At 32.0% G+C, this 17817-nt stretch overlaps 1 protein-coding gene, 2 long non-coding RNA genes and 1 pseudogene across 4 annotated transcripts; 2 read left to right on the top strand and 2 right to left on the bottom strand.

Annotated features, from left to right (window-relative positions):
* Positions 1 to 2570: 2570 nt before the first annotated feature.
* On the bottom strand, positions 2571 to 6431 carry LOC145602852 (uncharacterized). Its single transcript, XM_081659006.1, has 5 exons — positions 6114 to 6431; positions 4460 to 4547; positions 4298 to 4368; positions 3972 to 4028; positions 2571 to 3185 (listed from the first exon to the last, which is right to left on the bottom strand). Exons 1-5 carry the CDS (start codon positions 6213 to 6215, stop codon positions 2976 to 2978), a joined length of 528 nt encoding a protein of 175 aa, XP_081515132.1. The 5' UTR covers positions 6216 to 6431; the 3' UTR covers positions 2571 to 2975.
* A 2673-nt stretch (positions 6432 to 9104) lies between these two features.
* LOC145600177 (uncharacterized) lies at positions 9105 to 10770 on the top strand. The gene is made up of 3 exons (XR_014104256.1): positions 9105 to 9404; positions 9612 to 9809; positions 10547 to 10770. It is a non-coding gene; the product is annotated as an uncharacterized LOC145600177 (long non-coding RNA).
* A 3760-nt stretch (positions 10771 to 14530) lies between these two features.
* Positions 14531 to 15247, bottom strand: LOC145600506 (secreted RxLR effector protein 161 pseudogene; annotated as a pseudogene).
* A 1012-nt stretch (positions 15248 to 16259) lies between these two features.
* LOC145603043 (uncharacterized) lies at positions 16260 to 17250 on the top strand. Of its 2 annotated transcripts, none has more exons than XR_014104668.1 (3): positions 16260 to 16503; positions 16750 to 16821; positions 17220 to 17250. It is a non-coding gene; the product is annotated as an uncharacterized LOC145603043 (long non-coding RNA). The 2 variants fall into 2 exon arrangements; XR_014104667.1 differs by having other exon boundaries at positions 16722 to 16821; positions 17220 to 17235.
* The last annotated feature ends 567 nt before the right edge of the window (positions 17251 to 17817 follow it).

Raw genomic sequence — 17817 nt, 5'->3', positions numbered from 1 at the left:
AAGGCTAGTAACTTAGCTTAATACTTATTAATCAAATAAGCTTGGTCTAGTGATAAGGTTTAATGTTGTGGGATCAAATTAAACCTTACTAGAGGCGATTTTGATTGGGAATTCCCTTACCCTTCCCACCCACTTCTAAAGAGCCTAATCCACTAACTCGGGCCAAGCTGATATGTGAGTGGTTTTGGCCTAATAGGGCCACTCTCTTTATCTCGAAAAAAAAATAAAAAAATAAAAAATCTAGTGTTAGCTTTCTTGTACTTCCTCCGTTTTTTTTACTTGCAACATTTACCATATTTGGACGCTTTGCATTACCTAAAACAAACTTTTTCTTCCTAATTTAGAAACTTTACTGTCAAAATGACCAAAATACCCTCATTTAAAATTCTTTATATTATCACATAATAATGCACATAATTACAACCTATTATAACCCTAATCTAAAATAATCATTCTAAGCCTTCCCATCCAAGTAATCAGATCATCTCTCATCATCAAATTCCAGACAGTGTCTAGTTCGTGTTGTGTTACAAGTAAGAATGTTAGCATTCAATATATTTATCATGAATTTCACAAATCATTGGTTATTTTTCTAAAGCAGTTTGACTCGTGTTAGTTTCATGTTAGAATTCACAACACTAACCCAACTTATTTAATCAAACGTGCCATGTCATGTTGACCCATTTAAAAAATGTGTCATAAATTTTGTCGTAAACCCAATTTTATCGTGTCCAATTCGTGTCGTGTTGTGTCATCTTTTTATAGCTATGAACTAAACTTATACAAGATGAGTAGTTATTAGGTTAATTTAATATAGGGAGTGTATCTAGCTTAGGCGCATAACACCTTTTTATCAGGCACGCATATAGAAGGGCAATTTGGGCATTTTTTTTCATTTGATGTTTTTCTACAGTGGTATATTTATGTGTACTATTATGCATGTATAATGTACACTTAAAGTATAAGTTGTCTTAATAGTGATTTTTGTGTACAATTATACATGTAATGATACTTTTTATCATCCTATATTGTTGAATATATCCACCAAAATACCTAACACATGTCATCTATTATGCATGCAGTGGTATCTTTTGCCATCTTATTTATTTGTCACTAAATAGCAGTTATACGGTCAGGGTTAATCTAATTTAGGCATTTAGTTTTGCAAGGACTTCCATAGTTGCATTTGCACTACATGTGGAAGGTCCGCATACTTGGGTCCCACTTTACAAACTTTCGGAACCCATTTCTTTCTAAAGGTCGGTCGACTCGTTTCTACACAAAGTTATTTCTCAACGATTTGGTGAAATGTCTTACTCTTATCCTATTTCCTATCCCATGATTATGTGTTCGTTATCATATTTGATTTTGTAATTATTTATTTTTTTATGCTGTTTGTGTGCTTAATATAGGTGGGTACAAGCTGTCAAGCTATGTCATGTTATCATGCCTCGTATTCAACCGGGTCATGTTGGTCTTTTTAACGGAGTAATAAAATTCATACATATTCCGAACTACAAGTGTTATTTCAGCAAACTCCTTTAATAAATAAGCGAGTCTACTATGCCGAGCTGGGTGCCATTTTTTGTGTCTCCCGTCTTATGTCTATCCCAAGGCCTAATACACGGGTTATTTTACTATATAAGATCAAGTTTCAATAAAAACCAATTCTAAATTTCTAATGAGTAGGAAGTCAGTTGTATAGGTTTATTTAAGCAACGCAAAATAACATTATAATCAATCAAATTAATTCAATAGTAGGCACAACATTTTATTATAATTGAAATGAAGGTACATATCCATTATTAGGACTTATAAGTTATAACAGTTGTAACTAAAGGCCTGTTCATATTTACTGAACTGAGCTGAACTGAACTGAACTGATTGGAACTGAACTGAACTGAACTGAACTGATTGGAACTGAACTGAATTGAGCTGAAATGAATATTTTATGTGAGAGGGAAATTAAGAGCTGAACTGAACTGATTGGAACTGAACCTGAACTGAACTGATTAGAGCTGAACTGAACTGAACTGAAATTAAGTAAATGTGAACAGACCCTAAAGAAAATTAGAGAAAAAAAAAACAATAAAAGGACTTTGTAACTAAAGTAAATTAGAATGTAGATTGAGGTCCATTACAAAGAACATGACCAGTGATAGAGAATATGGATATATTCTCGTATGTATTCTGTAGATATCTTTTGCGTATTTATATTATCATATATTCTCACAATTAAGTTATAATCCCTATACCCCTCAAAAAAAAGGTATATTGATTAATGAGAAATGCCGATCACAGAGACTTACACCACTATACTTCTTTTGCAAAATCGCACCTATGATTCATTCTTATTACCTCCCTTTATTACGTTCCTAATAAATTGGCCGCAAAAACATTCCTAATGTAGTAAAAAAGTGATTTGTCTAGTTCTTTTCCACAAGCACAACAGGGACAACAAGTTTATGTTTTTGCTGAGGACACAATAATGCAATAGTCTATAAAACATAGAATGAAGATGTTGCGAAAGATAAATCAGTTTATCTTCCTTGAAAAACAGACACTACTTTAAGAAACTTAAGCAATCTGAAACAATCCTTGCTAACGAGCAATCCAAAAACTGTCAAAGTTCTTTCAGAGGTTACAAAAACCGCAGAGTAAGATAATTGTTTAGGAGATTCTTGCTAGTAAGACTGCACATCACATATAGAACACTTAAGGGAATGCAAAACACAACAAAATTACTCCTATGTATATCGTATAAGGGTGTACAAGAAACCAAACACTGATTAACCATCTGAAGAACAAATGTTTTGTATGTTGCACATATAGCGCTGTCAACTTTGCAGCAATCCTTTTCAGTCTTCGGGCTTATATTAGACATCAATGCTCATTTTCGTACTTGTATATGAGCATTCACAGTCAAATTTTCCCCTTGTAACTAGGCTTGCTTTCAACAAGATGTTAGGTTTCATCTACCTACAATAACTGCTCATTCCAAACACCCCAAAACTTGAGCTAGCTTTTGTCGAATCCTGTCTAATTGACTGACCATCTTGCTGTAATACGCCAGAGCAGCCTTGGTTGCTGGCCACTGAAGGACAAGAGAACCATTGAGGCGATTGGAATCCTTGAACCATCTCGGCAAACATACTTTGAAGGTCTTCCATGCTATTGCATTTTTCCTGTGAACATTGAAATGTATACATCAGAATTGCATACCGTAAATGTGGATAAAGATATTTTGAAGTTATCAAACAAATTGCAAAGCAAGTATCTACAAGTTTCTATAAACATCTAATTGAACACATGGAATAAGTCACGCAACATAAGTCTAGACCAAAGATCAACAAGTACTCAATCATTCAAGTCTGTAATAGCATATTCAAGTTTTTTTAATTTTACACATGATATGTAATGAAGTTATGTTTTCAATTCACACTTGCTGATTATCAAGCCAGATCTGACTAGAAACACTGACTGTCAATGTCATTGCAAGATACATGATATGGTTGGTAAGCCTAAAGATAAGCAATAGACCAAAAGTTAAGCATGTGAACTACTTCTTGAAGCTACTAGTTCATCTTTTTTTTCCCCTAGACACCAATTTTAACTGCAGCTCCTACTGAGTTCAAGACACTGATAAGATTTGGTTAATTAATCGGATCGTGAAAATTATTATTAGTCTTGCACTTATTCGGTGATCCAGCTAATCACGTCAGCGTCTAATATAGGTTAAGGGCATTAATCATGCAGAACAAGTAATTCTAGAATTGCAAATTCAGAATGACAAAGCTTGAGAAAACTGCTTCAATTACTTGTCAAATCATTCACATTCCACAAAAAAAACTCTACGTTGTACTCTCCGTAAAATTTGGAAGGAGCACTTGTACACAGGTTTAGCTTCAATATGTTCAACTCATGCACTTAATCAAGGGTAATTACAGACATAAAAATGTTTCAGTGCTTACCTCTTCTCTGACTTGAGACATAAGTGACAACAATTCTTTCATAAAATCACAGAACCCCTGTTTCCACATTAAAATTCACCTTGTTAAGAACATAATCATATTTCAAAACCAGCCAATTAATATGAACAGTTGAACACACACTTGAACTAACAAGGAGAATGAATCAATACTATGCTTAAAACAAGAGGAATGTAAGGACTAAGGAGCATTCGGGAACCAATTAATATTCACACATTTCCCACGAAATACTTCTAGTACATTCCCCTCTAAGCATATTTGTGTTCTACATTGAACATTGATTTGAATAAGAATTCATTGCACCATACCTCATCCACTTCTTCAATGGGATCATACATGCCTGCATCATACAATGTCCTCTTCGCGGGATCTGACAACACTAAACCAATACACAATTTTCAGTTAAAATCACCTTCATAGTGTATCTAATGTTTGCAAAGACTAAATTGAGCAGGAACAACAAAAAGTACCTGAATAAGCTTCCTGGATTTTCTGAAATTTCTTCTTAGCCTCTACAAGCATGGCCGGATTATTTGCCCACTTGTCAGGATGCCATTGCTGCAATATAAACACAATCGAACAATCATTATCAGACTCTCCTAACTCCTAAGGGTGCGAAAAGATTTTTCTTTCAATGAACCAAAAATCAACAAGTACAAACATTAATATCTCGTTTGGTAAGTGGTAATAGATGGTGGTCAATGGTAATGGCATAAATTAGTACATGGATTTCTATGAAAACCAATGCCAATTTCTGTAGTAATAATAATTCATCCAACTTATCTCTTTCCTTACACATTCATTTCCATCCATTACCATTTGGGGTTGGTATTGGGAAGAAAATTAGTGAGTAATTGACATTTATGAAATTAAAAACGAGTTTAAGGATGAGATCACATTACTGAAGACATTAGAATGCTATTCTACTTGCCAAATACTTGTACTACCTCCAGTTTATCTTTTTTAATTTACTCATTTTAACTTTTCACATGTGTCAATGAAGAAAATATGACCATTATATTAATTATTTTAGTTGTCAATCAACAGACACTACGAGTCTATTCTGATTGATTGAAATGAGCTGAACTAAATATTTTATGAGAGAAGAAAATTAAGAACATAATAGAACAAAATAGACTGAAAATAATCTGAAGAACAGGCCCTACATATAAATATTAAAGCTTGGTATTCAAAGACCATACATTGAGAAAATTTAAACAAGATATTACATAACGGTTACTTTTATACTCCGTATTTTCTTATATTATGTATAAATCTCTAACATTAGTCAAAGTACAGCACAAAAAATGTAATAAAGTCAAAATATTCAAGTTAAACAAACAACCAATCAAATTGAATAACAACTAAATTCATTCTCATTACAATTATTTATAATTTGAGTGACGGAGTCATCATACTATCATACTACCTCCGGTCCAAGTTAGTTGCAACTAACTTGGACCGGAGGTAGTTTTAAGATTGAAGGCTTGTCCCTCTATCTCATACGGACTACGAAGTATTACAAACACGAAATTACATATTTTCAACATTTTAGCTATCAACATTTTAGCTATTTTGCATTTCTGCCAGCTTCTAATGTTAATTTTTATAATTCCAGAAATTTTATCCCAAATTAAAGATTATCTAAAGATTCTGTTTGCCTTTGCCCAAAATTGATGTCTCTAATTATTTTTGGCGTGACAATTAGATGTACACAACAAATACTGAACTTTTCAACATCTACCGTTACACGGCTTACACCCCCTAAACTCAAATACTAAATTACAAACTACCAATTCAAAATCTAACAATACAAAAATGACTAGACACTCTATAGTTGTCGCATTATTCCAACACCCTCAACGATAAAAGAATACGAAATCACTATTTACAAGTAGTCAAGTAAAGTATTTCTTTATGATCAAACCATAAATTATTACTTCAATTATAATATTATTCCAAACCATTCCACATTAATTAACAAAACATGATCATCATTACCTCAACATACAAAATCATGCACAATTATAACTAAATTAAAACAAACCAATCCTAAAAATAGTAACAAAAAAACGTTTTAAAATCTATAATGTAACACTTACAAAAGAAGTATTATCAACATACCATAGCTAACTTGCGATAAGCGCGACGAATTTCCTCATTAGAAGAAGCGTTACTTAAACCAAGAACACGGTAATACGACTCCGACGTAACCCCAATCTCCATTATAATTCTCAAATTACTAACAAAACTCCAATTAATTTGGGGTTATTAAAACAGAGGTTGAACTTTAATATGTCAAATTGTTATTGCAAAAATTGGGATTAATAGTAGTAGATATTAGAAGATTGGAGATTGGTTGAGATATATATAAGGGTAAAGAATGATTAAAGAGAATCTAGAAAATGAAAGGAGTAGAGAAAATATCTTGGGGAACAAAAAGTGGTATGATTGTGTAGAAAGTTCGGGAACTATGGTTTATGACATTGTTAGCTAAAACGTGTCGATTTGTGTAAGCTTGTTTGTGGTAGATATTTTGAGGGGTGCTTAGATTTTTTTGGGGGTGCTTCTCGTTTTTCTATGCTAGCTTCTTTTGCATGCTATTGTTTGTGTGTATGGAAGTTTGTGTCAACATTGCCACGTCACTTCTTACACCGAAAGATATCATCTTTGGGACTCGTAAATCACTCCCTTCCTATAATATAGTTTTTGTTTTTTTTTTAAACTTTAAAATGTTGTTCCTGTTATATAATAAACTTCCTCCGTTTTCTTTTATTTGCAACACACCTTTTAGGTACGCAGTTTTAGGAGATGATTAGTGAAGGTAAACGAACGATTTTATCAATATATTTTTTACACGAATATTAGAATAGGGTTAAGTATCATTTGTAAAAATTATAATGAATAATTTATCCGTTTACATTACATAAACCCGACCTCAAAACACGTGCCACAAGGCTGTGTTGCAAGTAAAAAAGAAACGGAGGAAGTATGTATTAGTGGATGCCCATTATATCCTTAGGATTATTCAGGAATATTTTAGATATTATTCCCCAAAACCCTAGTTGTATCTCATGTATAAATATATGTATACTCCCACATATTATTGAATAAGAATATCGATCTATTTTCTCCTTAATTTCTCCTCTTTCTCTTTAATTTTATAACACGTTATCAGCACCATAACTCTACATTGTTTTCAATAGCAATGAAATTCATAAATTGACTGATCTCAAACGACAATCAAAGGTATGTCTATACTTTGTTTTTTTCTTTTTTTTTTTTTATTTTTTTTTTTATGAAAATGTCTATACTTTGTTATTATCAAGGTAAATAATTTTACACACTTTTACAAATCAGCATGTAAATATTTGTAATTTTGATGAAGTTTATTTTTGATATGGAGTAGTCTGGTTATTATTAAATCACTGTTGTACCTTTGATATATATATTTATCTATAATTATGTATTGTGCTCATACTATATATATATTTATCTATAATTGTACTTATACATATATATATATATATATATATATATATATATATATATATATATATATATATATATATATATATATATATATAGGGGAGGGATCCGGTAAGAACCCCTAGATATATAAGAACCCTAGATATATAAGAACCCATCTCAACCGTAGGATCAAGTTGTTTTAGACGGCTAAGATTAAAACACGTGTCCAACTTTTTCAACCCCTTACCCACCTCCCAACCTTTTCTCTCTCCTCTAACTTTCTCTCTCTTCTTCCCGATTTTCTCATTTTCTCTCTCCTAAAACCCCCAAAAATCTGATAGAAGTTGCAATTTTGAATGATTTCGCTTCAGGTATGTTTTTGTTTTCGATTTTGTTCAAATTTTAATGAAATTAGCATGATGTTCAAGTGAATTTGAAGTTTTAATTGGTGATTTTTGTAATTTTTAGGGTTCGGATTTAGGGTTCTATTTTTGCGATTTTATGAGTCGATTTTTGCAGTTTATTTTGTGCGATTTTGAGTTGGATTTTTCTTATGGAGTTTGATTTATTTGAGTTCGGTTTAGCAAATTTAGGGTTCGGATCTTTGTGAATTATTTTGTTCAATTTTTGCGAATTATTTTGTTTGATTTTTGCGAATGATTTTTGTTCGATTTTTGTTCATTATTTCGATCGATTTTTGTTCGATTTTTGTTCATTATTTCGTTCGATTATTGTTCATTATTTTGTTCAACTTTTGTGAATTATTTTGTTCAACTTTTGTGAATAATTATGTTCGAAAAATTAGATCTGTCGATTACTTTTTTTTTCTTCGAATTAGTTCGATTTTTGCAAATTAAAATGTCAATTTTTGAGTATGGTAATTGTCAATTGCATTGTTAGGGATGATATGTAGGAGTTTTAGCAGGATTGCTGTGGTTAATGTTATGTATAGCTCATGATTTGAGTTGGTGTGTATACATTTATGGATAACATCTAGTTCTGGACCATAAAGAGCAAGCTTTAGCTTGCTGCCTCACTTTTGGTGGCTTGCTGATTTGATGCTTTTGATTTGTGAAGTTGCAGAAGTGTATATAGAACGAGTGGGTTTTATATTCATTTGTGCTGTTGCTTTGACTCTTTACAATACCGTCGAAATAGCCAAATTCGATAAGGCCTAAGAGTACTTGAGTATGGTAACTGAACTAATGGCATGTGGGATATTCATATCTTAGTAGTTAGTTGCATCCCTCTATGGATAGAGGACTATATTTAACATCAGTGACTACTTAGTAGCACATCTTTAGAACATGATTTATTCTGTTGACCTATGGGGCAAGGAAGTATGCTGAAGCATAACTGCTAGTTAATCAATCAAGGTCTACATATAGCATGATAATAAGCAACCACAGGGCGCAACATGTTACAACTCTTACATTGTATGATTTGTATTGGGGTTTTACCTAGAGATATTAGCTTCTTGGCTAAACATTATGCAAAATATTTGTAAGTTTTACTTACTAAACCAACTGAATCCCTTGCAGCTACAGCTAGAATATCAGCGCAAGAAACTACACCAGGGCAAATACTCTCAACTTGAGACTTAATACTGTCAATCGTAGTAAATCGTAGTTTTATTGTGTTCTATTTATTTTTATTTATGTTCTAAAGTATCTAATTATGTTTTAACACATGTTTGATTATGTTATAAACATATGTTTGTTTATGTTCTAAAGTATCTGATTATGTTCTAAACACATGTTTGTTTATGTTCTAAAGTTTCTGATTATGTTCTAAACGTAGGTTTTCTTTCCGGCTGTTTTACCGGATCACTATTATTTGTTGTGCTTCAACTTTTTGGAAGGAACTCTCGATGTCATTGATAATAGATTTCTTCCACCGAATGTTTCTATCGAGGATAAATATGGAGATGATTTTACAAAGATGGTAAGGTCTAGAGTTTTGACTTGGTTAATTATTATTTTCTTATTATGCTATATAAAAATTTTGGAACATTAACGCGTTTTGGAACATTAACCTAATTTAAGTTATTCTGATTATGTTCTAATGTACATATCTATGTTCTAAATTACTTGTATATGTTCTAAAGTAAATTCTGATTATATTCTAAAGTACATATCATTAATTTTGTAGTTGAAGGCATTTGGTGAATTTTATGAAGAAATTGATAACAAGAGTGCCGTTTTCTCCACTTTCGAAACAAGAAATATTGAGATGAAATGGAAGAGCAATGCAAACAATCATGATTGTGGAGTATTTTTGTTGAAGCACATGGAAACCTATGAAGGACAATGTAAAAAACAATGGAATTCGGGGCTAGAGAAGGATAATGTAAGTGTCAAGTCAGATGATTAGGTTCTAATTACATCTCCATATTCTGATTATGTTCTAAAGTAATTCTGATTATGTTCTAAGCTAAATGTCTATGTTCCAAAGTTAATCTGATTATGTTCTAAAGTGTTCTAAGCTAAATGTCTATGTTCCAAAGTTAATCTGATTATGTTCTAAAGTAATTCTGATTATGTTCTAAGTTTAATGTCTATGTTCTAAATTACTTGATTATGTTCTAAAGTAATTCTGATTATGTTCTAAGTTAGATGTCTATGTTCTAAAGTTAATCTGATAATGTTCTAAAGTAATTCTGATTATGTTCTAAGTTAGATAGATTATGTTCTAAAGTAAATATGATTATGTTCTAAAGTAATTGTGATTATGTTCTAAGTTTAATGTCTATGTTCTAAATATTACTTGATAATGTTCTAAAGTAATTCTGATTATGTTCTAAGTTAGATAGATTATGTTCTAAAGTAAATCTGATTATGTTCTAAAGTAATTATGATTATGTTCTAAGTTTAATGTCTATGTTCTAAAGTTTATCTGATTATGTTCTAAATTACTTGATTATGTTCTAAAGTAATTCTGATTATGTTATAAGTTAGATGTCTATGTTCTAAAGTTAATCTGATTATGTTCTAAATTACATGGAAATGTTCTAAAGTATTTTTTATTATATTCTGAATTACATGTGTATTTTAAGTTTAATGCCTTTGTATTTTTTTTGTTTGCAGTTTGAGCAAATGAAAAGGTTACGAGTGGAGTATTGTGGGAAGATTATAACATCAGAAGTAAATGAAGAACGGAAAAGAGTGATGAAGATGGCTAGAAAGTGGTCAAAGTTGAACAAAAATTGATATATGATTGTGTAAATCTTAAGTTTATATCTTTAGACATATATTTAAAACAATATATAGTACATTTTTCCTTCCTCATCAACGGTTTGTTGAGCAATAGATTTTTTTGTTGCCCTGAAACCTTCCTTATTGCAAACTCCATATTGAAAAGCAATTATATCTTTGTTATTCTTCTTCCTTGTAGTCGTAGATTTCCTAGAAGTAAACCCAGCGGCATTTGCATATGCTTTGTAAAAACTAAGACCTTCTTCAGGATCTTTGAATATCATCCCCAAACGAGGTTTTAACTCCTCGGGAACACTTGGAATCCATTCCTTAGTGGTACCACCAGGGCTAAATGATCCAACAACCTCAGGAGTACGATAAATAACACAAACTGCAATAGAACATAAAAGATAAAATTTAAAACTAGAAAGTAAACTTTAGAACATAAAATAAAAGTCATACAATATGAAGAAAATATTATAACATAATAATAAACTTTAAAACATAAAGAGAAAGATACGTAGAAAACTTTAGAACATACAAAATAATTTAGAACATTAAGGATAAACTTTAGAACATAGTAAATTACTTTATAACATACATAATAAAATTTAGAACATAATAAAGTGAAAAAATTTAGAACATAATGAATTAGTTTAGAACATAACCAGGAAAAATTTAGAACATTAAAACAACTTTTGAACATAATCAACATATTCACAAAATGACTTTAGAACATGTAAGCAAGTAAAGTTTAGAACATGTAAGAAAAGTTTAGGACATGTACGTAAATTGAAATTAAAGCATTAAAACAATTAAACTTAGCCGAATACTTTAGAACATAACAAATCACGGACATAGAGTGGAAAAATTTGGAACATAATAGATTACTTTAGAACATAACCAGAAATAATTTAGAACATTAAAACAACTTTTGAACATAATCAATAAATTCACAAAATTACTTTAGAACATGCAAGTAAGAAAAATTTAGAACATATAAGTACATTAAGATTAAAAAAAACAAAAATCTGGAAAACAAAAAAACTGGAAAAGTCGAAAAATAAAAAAACTGGAAAAATCGAAAAAAAAATTGAAAAACAAAAAAACTGGAAAAAATCGAAAAAAAAATCGAAAAAATAAAAAAAAAAAATCTAAAAACTCAAAATTAAAAAAAATCTTAAAACTCGAAAAATAAAATCGAAAAACTCGAAATATAAAAAAATCGAAAAAAAAAATCGAAAAAAAAATCTGGAAAAAAATCTGGAAATCGAAAAGAAAAACAGAAAAAAATCGAAAAAAATTTTGGAAAAAAAAAAAAGAAAATTTAAACAAACAAATGTAATCTTTACACTTTATATAACAGCAAAATCGCAAAAAAAAACAATGAAATCGGTAAAAAAAAAAAACTTTAACAAGTAATAAACTTACCCAATTTTGAGAGAGAAATTGCTGAGGAGAGAGAAAGTGCTGAGGAGAGAGAAAGTGATATGTTAAGGAGAGAGAAAATGAAAAGAATAACCTTAAGATTTAGGGTATTTTGTTAAAAGTGTAAAAAGAGAAAAGGTAAAGAATTACATAAATGCCATTACTAAAGGAGTGTTATAGATGGTTAGATCAAATCCAATGAATGGCTAGGATGGGTTCTTATATAAGATTGAGTTCTTATATAGAGGAGGGTTCTTACATGAGCCTTCCTCTATATATATATATATATATATATATATATATATATATATATATATATATATATATATTGCTTCTTGGATCGATCAAATATAGTACTTCCTATTTACATTCGGTAATATATCAATATATCATGTTAAATTGCTTTGTAATACACCCATGAGAAATCAACAACTGTTAAGGTACTTCGTATTTGATTAATATGTGTCTCATATATCTGATGGATTTCCGCCAGGCAAATTAATTAGTGAGCAAAATTTCTAAGAAGAAAAGCTGCAGCAAATTAATGTTGTGTTGTTGAAAGTGGGTTTCAGAGAAAATACAAGTTCATCTTGATGCTCAGCCCGTTACTTTTGTAGGATGATTGATTTGGTTCTATTTTAGTTTCCAAATTTCTTGTAATGTGCAACTATTTAGATTAATATGGGGTCAACAATGTTTATTATTGCTTTGTGGGCTACCAGTCAAAGACTAATAGATTATGTATATTTCACTTTTGATAAATTGATTATTTAGTTGATTAAACAAATTAACATCATGTGAACTGTGAAGCTCTTATAATAAAGTGTCGACTAGCATCTGGGATTAATTGCCTTAAAGAATTGTATATCGTCAAAAAGGTCGATCTATAAATCAAAGTTTTGATCCACCATACCCGAAAGCCCATAAAATCCCAATGCACTATAATAATGCAGGAAAGTCTTCCTCACTAGCTACATTATATCGTTATACTCTAAGGGCCTGTTCAGATTTACTTAATTTCAGTTCAGTTCAGCTGCAATCAGTTCAGTTCAGCTCTAATCAGTTCAGTTCAGTTCAGTTCAGTTCAGCTCTTCATTTCCCTCTCTCATAAAATATTCATTTCAGAGCTCCAATCAGTTCAGTTCAGTTCAGCTCCAATCAGTTCAGTTCAGTTCAGTTCAACTCACTTAATATGCCGATGTGTTTTATTTTATATCATTTTTATTATGATAATGTAATGTATTCCAATGCGGGGTTGGTTACTATATTAACTCACTATTGGAGTTTTCTATGGGAGTTTATTCTCTTGTAGTCTTTGTGTTGGGAAAATTGTTTACCGGGTGACAAAAATGACACAAAATTGGACAAATTAACACTTCGAGGCCTGAACAAAATCAGTTTCCCAAAGTAATATTTTGACCCTGATTAAACACACCGGATATCACGAAATTACTAGGAGATACAACGAAGACAACCACAATAGTGTGTAGTATATTTGTGGTTAAAATGTAAAAAAAAATTTAGAAATTATGATGATGACAAATTTGATCATGCAATCGTTATTCAAGAAAGAAAACCAAGGAAATTAAGTTTTTCTTTCTCAAAAAATTACTGACAACATATGTATCTTATACATATATATATTAAAGAAAAAGTAACCGCCAACCTTGAGGAAAATCGCCATCCACAAAATGTGGAAAAAACTGCCATGTATGGAACTGCCATATGTTGAAGGAAAAAATCGTCATATGCAATTAACATAACTGCCATAGTACGTTGCTGAGAACTCTAAACTTCCTTCAACATAGTATTTGCTTTAATAATCCTTTATTAATTAATTCACAACATCTTTGCCTAAGTAAACTAATTAATTAACATGAATTTTGTCTAAATTCTCAAAATTATTCAACAATCCTCCCCCATTTTGAGAATTAAACTAGACACATTGCAAAACATCATCATCATAAAAAACAATCTCGTGCATAAATGAAAGTGTACAAAGACTTGAACTTCCACTTAGTGCAATACACATTCCAAGAATCCGTATCCATTTGGTGTCGTAAAACGATTGAATCAAAAGCAATACATATTGAATTCATGAAGATATTACACACACAAGATAAATTACTTGATTATATTTATTCTTGACACGTAAAGCCATGTGTCCCTATCTTTTCATAAGTACTTCAAAACTATGCCCAAATAGCTTCTTGAAGCGGCTAAACTTCGTACTTATATTGGTAGACTTCCAACATGCTTCTATGACCAAAGCACTTTATCAGGAATTCTATTAAGTTTAAAACAACCTCTTTACATCACAGTAAACTAGAACTTTACCTTGGATGATTAAACAAGTTCCCAATTACCAAATAAAAAAGTTAATCTTATTGAACTTAAGACCCAACGTCTTATTGGGTGTTAAGTTAAGACTCCCTCATTGGTAATTAACTAGGGCTCCAATCCTAAATTGATTGCCATCCTCTTATTCACATCTCTAGCCAATGCCTTGGTGAAGCAATCAGCTAGATTGAAATTTGTTCGAACATAATCAATAGTGATCACACTATTCTTGATAAGCCCTTGGATGTAGCTATGCCGCACTCCAATATGCCTTGACTTACCATTATACACTTGGCTATATGCCTTAACGAAAGTAGCATTATTATCGCAATGTATCACAATAGGCGATATTGGCTTTTGCAACAAAGGTATCTCATGCATTAAATCCCTTAACCATTCTGATTCTTTACCAGCGGAATGTAATGCAATAAACTCCGATGTCATTGTAGAATCAGCAATGCAAGTTTGCTTCTTAGATGCCCATGAAATGGAACCTCCCCCATAAAGGAATACCCATCCACTTGTGGATGAATGATCTCTATTTGAGATCCAACTTGCATCTGAATAGCCTTCAACAACCGAAGGGTATCCACTATAGCACAAACCATAATCCATGGTTTTCTTCAAGTACTTCAACAAACGACGAATTTCTTGCCAATGGAGCATACTAGGATTACTAGTGAACCTGCTCAATTGACCAACCGCATAAGCGATATCCGGCCTAGTACTTGTCATGGCATACATCAAACATCCTATAACTCTAGCATACTCCAGTTGTGAAACTGCATTACCTTCATTAGGTAGCAACTTTATGCTAGGATCCATAGGTGTTGAATAAAGAAAGGTCGAACTTTCACTAACATTGAACTTCTTGAGCACTTTCTCAATGTAATGAGATTGTGACAAGATCAACTTCCCTTCTTCTCTCTTTATTCTTATGCCCAAGATGACATTCGCTTCTCCCATGTCTTTCATGGAAAATTGAGAACTAAGGAAGGATTTTTTCATATCAACTTGTGACAAATCCGTTCCAAAAATCAACATGTCATCTACATATAGAGAAATTATGACACCTTGACCGTTGTCATCAAATTTTCTATACACACATTTGTCAGAATGATTCAACTTAAATCCATTAGACAACACAACCTCATCAAACTTTTGATGCCATTGGTTAGGTGCTTGTTTTAGCCCATACAGTGATTTAATTAACTTGCAAACTTTTGCCTCTTGGCCTACCACAACAAACCCTTCCGGTTGTCGCATATAAACCTCTTCTTCCAAATGTCCATTCAAGAAAGCTGTCTTGACATCCATTTGATGGATCACCGGATTCTTAATCGCCGCAAGTGCAATTAACAATCTAATAGTTGAGATTCTTTCTACCGGTGCATATGTATCAAAATAATCAATACCAGGATTTTGAGTAAAACCTTTGCCACTAACCAAGCCTTGAACTTTTCAACAGTTCCATCAATCCTCAATTTCTTTTTGATGATCCACTTGCACCCTATTGGTTTAAAATTAGGTGGTAAATTAGCTAAAACACAAGTGTTGTTTCCCATGATGGAATCCATCTCATCATTAATCACTAGTAGAAAAATTGAAAAATACAACGCTCATTGGCCACCAGTTTTTGAAAACCCGTGGCAAAAATTAGTGGCGGGATGAGGCAAAGAGTTATTGCCACCGGTTCAACCAAACCCGTGGCAAAAATTTGAAAGGCCACTGGTTTTGAACCGGTGGCAATAACTAAGTATATTTAAAAAAAAAAAAACCCGGCCCTTTATATACCCCAAACCCTACCATTTTCCCTCTCTATCTCTAACTCACACGCTCTCTCTCCTCTCCTCTCGAACTCTCCGTCTCCTCTCTCTTCTTGCTCCACCGCAGCCACCACCAGCGCAACCCTCCTCTCTCTCTATCCTAGCTTCCCACCGCAGTCACCACCAACGCAACCCTCCTCTCTCTTCCTCCTAGCTTTCCGCCACCACCACCGCAGTCGTCACTAATGGCATAAGCCCTTAAAAAACTAAGAGAACGATGCCTAGATCTCTAATGGCGACGCTGCTCCTCACAAGGTTTAACCCTCCTTTGTTTTGTTAATTTTGTATAATTTAGGTTAGGGTTTCGATTTTGTTGAGTTTTTGGGTTTTGATTTTTGATTTTATGATTTGGGTCGTTGTTTTTGAGTTTAGATTTGTATGTGATGTTTGATTTTGAATTTGATTTTGTCCCTCTTGTTCTGATAATTATTGTAATTTGTATGTATGGGAATTGAATTCGAATGAATGGGAAGTGAAAGAACTCTTGATTCGAATTTTCAGCTATGAATTTGACGAATCATCAATCGGAATGTACAAACCCTAATATTTGAAATGATGATGACGACGATTCAGGTAAACATTTTGTTATGCATAATTCATGTTTCTCATAAGAATCATTTTTTCCTATTTTGTGAATTTTTCCTGTAATTTAATTAATCTCCATTGATAAAACTAGTGGTTTATTGATAATTACAATTTGTAGAGTAATTTAGACAAATATTATGGAAATTTGACCTCAAAAATGAGTAAATTAGATAAATTTCTGGCAATGTGTAGAGGAATTTAGGTGAATGTTCATAAAACTGAGTGCTATATATTAAATAAATTTTGGTGATTCCTGGAGTAATTTTAATGAATTTTCTTGTAATTTGACCACAAAACACAGTTAAGATTAAATTGTTGGTAATTTGTGGAGTAGTTTAGATGAATTTTGTGATTATTTGATCACAATCTGATTGATATTATTATAGATGAAGTGAAAGTAAGATGTTGAGATCAAAGAGAAGCAGAACCAAGGGAACCTCGTTGTGTGATTTGTGGTAGGTGTATGGGGAGTACATTTGTGATGAGAAGATGATGATGTTTGCAGCGTGGAATGTGGTGTTGCTTGAGTGAAGTTGCAGGGGTTAAATGCTTCTTTTGTTCTGAATATATAGAGATTGTACTGGTTCTTGTGCTTAAAAACTGCAGAGAAATAAAGCTCTTAAGGAACATGTGAATCGGGTTATAGTATGCTGGTGTACTTGTTGAATATTTGCATATGGGGGGAGTGAAATTGGTATTAAAATTGTGCTGATTTTAGGTACCATCACAAGGAGAGAATGTAATTGATACTTCTCCTCAGGCCGGGGCACCAGACCTTCAGACGTCACGGTCCCGGAATCAGGTAGTTGTGAGATTCTTGTGTATTTGTGTACTATGTAAGGCTGTCCCATTTTTCCCTTAATCCCATATTAATTATTATAATTTCACATTTGATATAGTATTGATACATATTGAATTGGCTCGTAAATGCGGAGTACATAATTGATGATTGTATAATATTGTATAATTTTCTTTTAAATGATA

Source organism: Chenopodium album, chromosome 21 (assembly GCF_948465745.1).
Source record: "Chenopodium album chromosome 21, dcCheAlbu1.1, whole genome shotgun sequence".
Taxonomy (NCBI): domain Eukaryota; kingdom Viridiplantae; phylum Streptophyta; class Magnoliopsida; order Caryophyllales; family Amaranthaceae; genus Chenopodium; species Chenopodium album.
The sequence above is the reverse complement of the archived record's forward strand: the minus strand, read 5'-3'. Positions and strand labels throughout refer to the sequence as shown.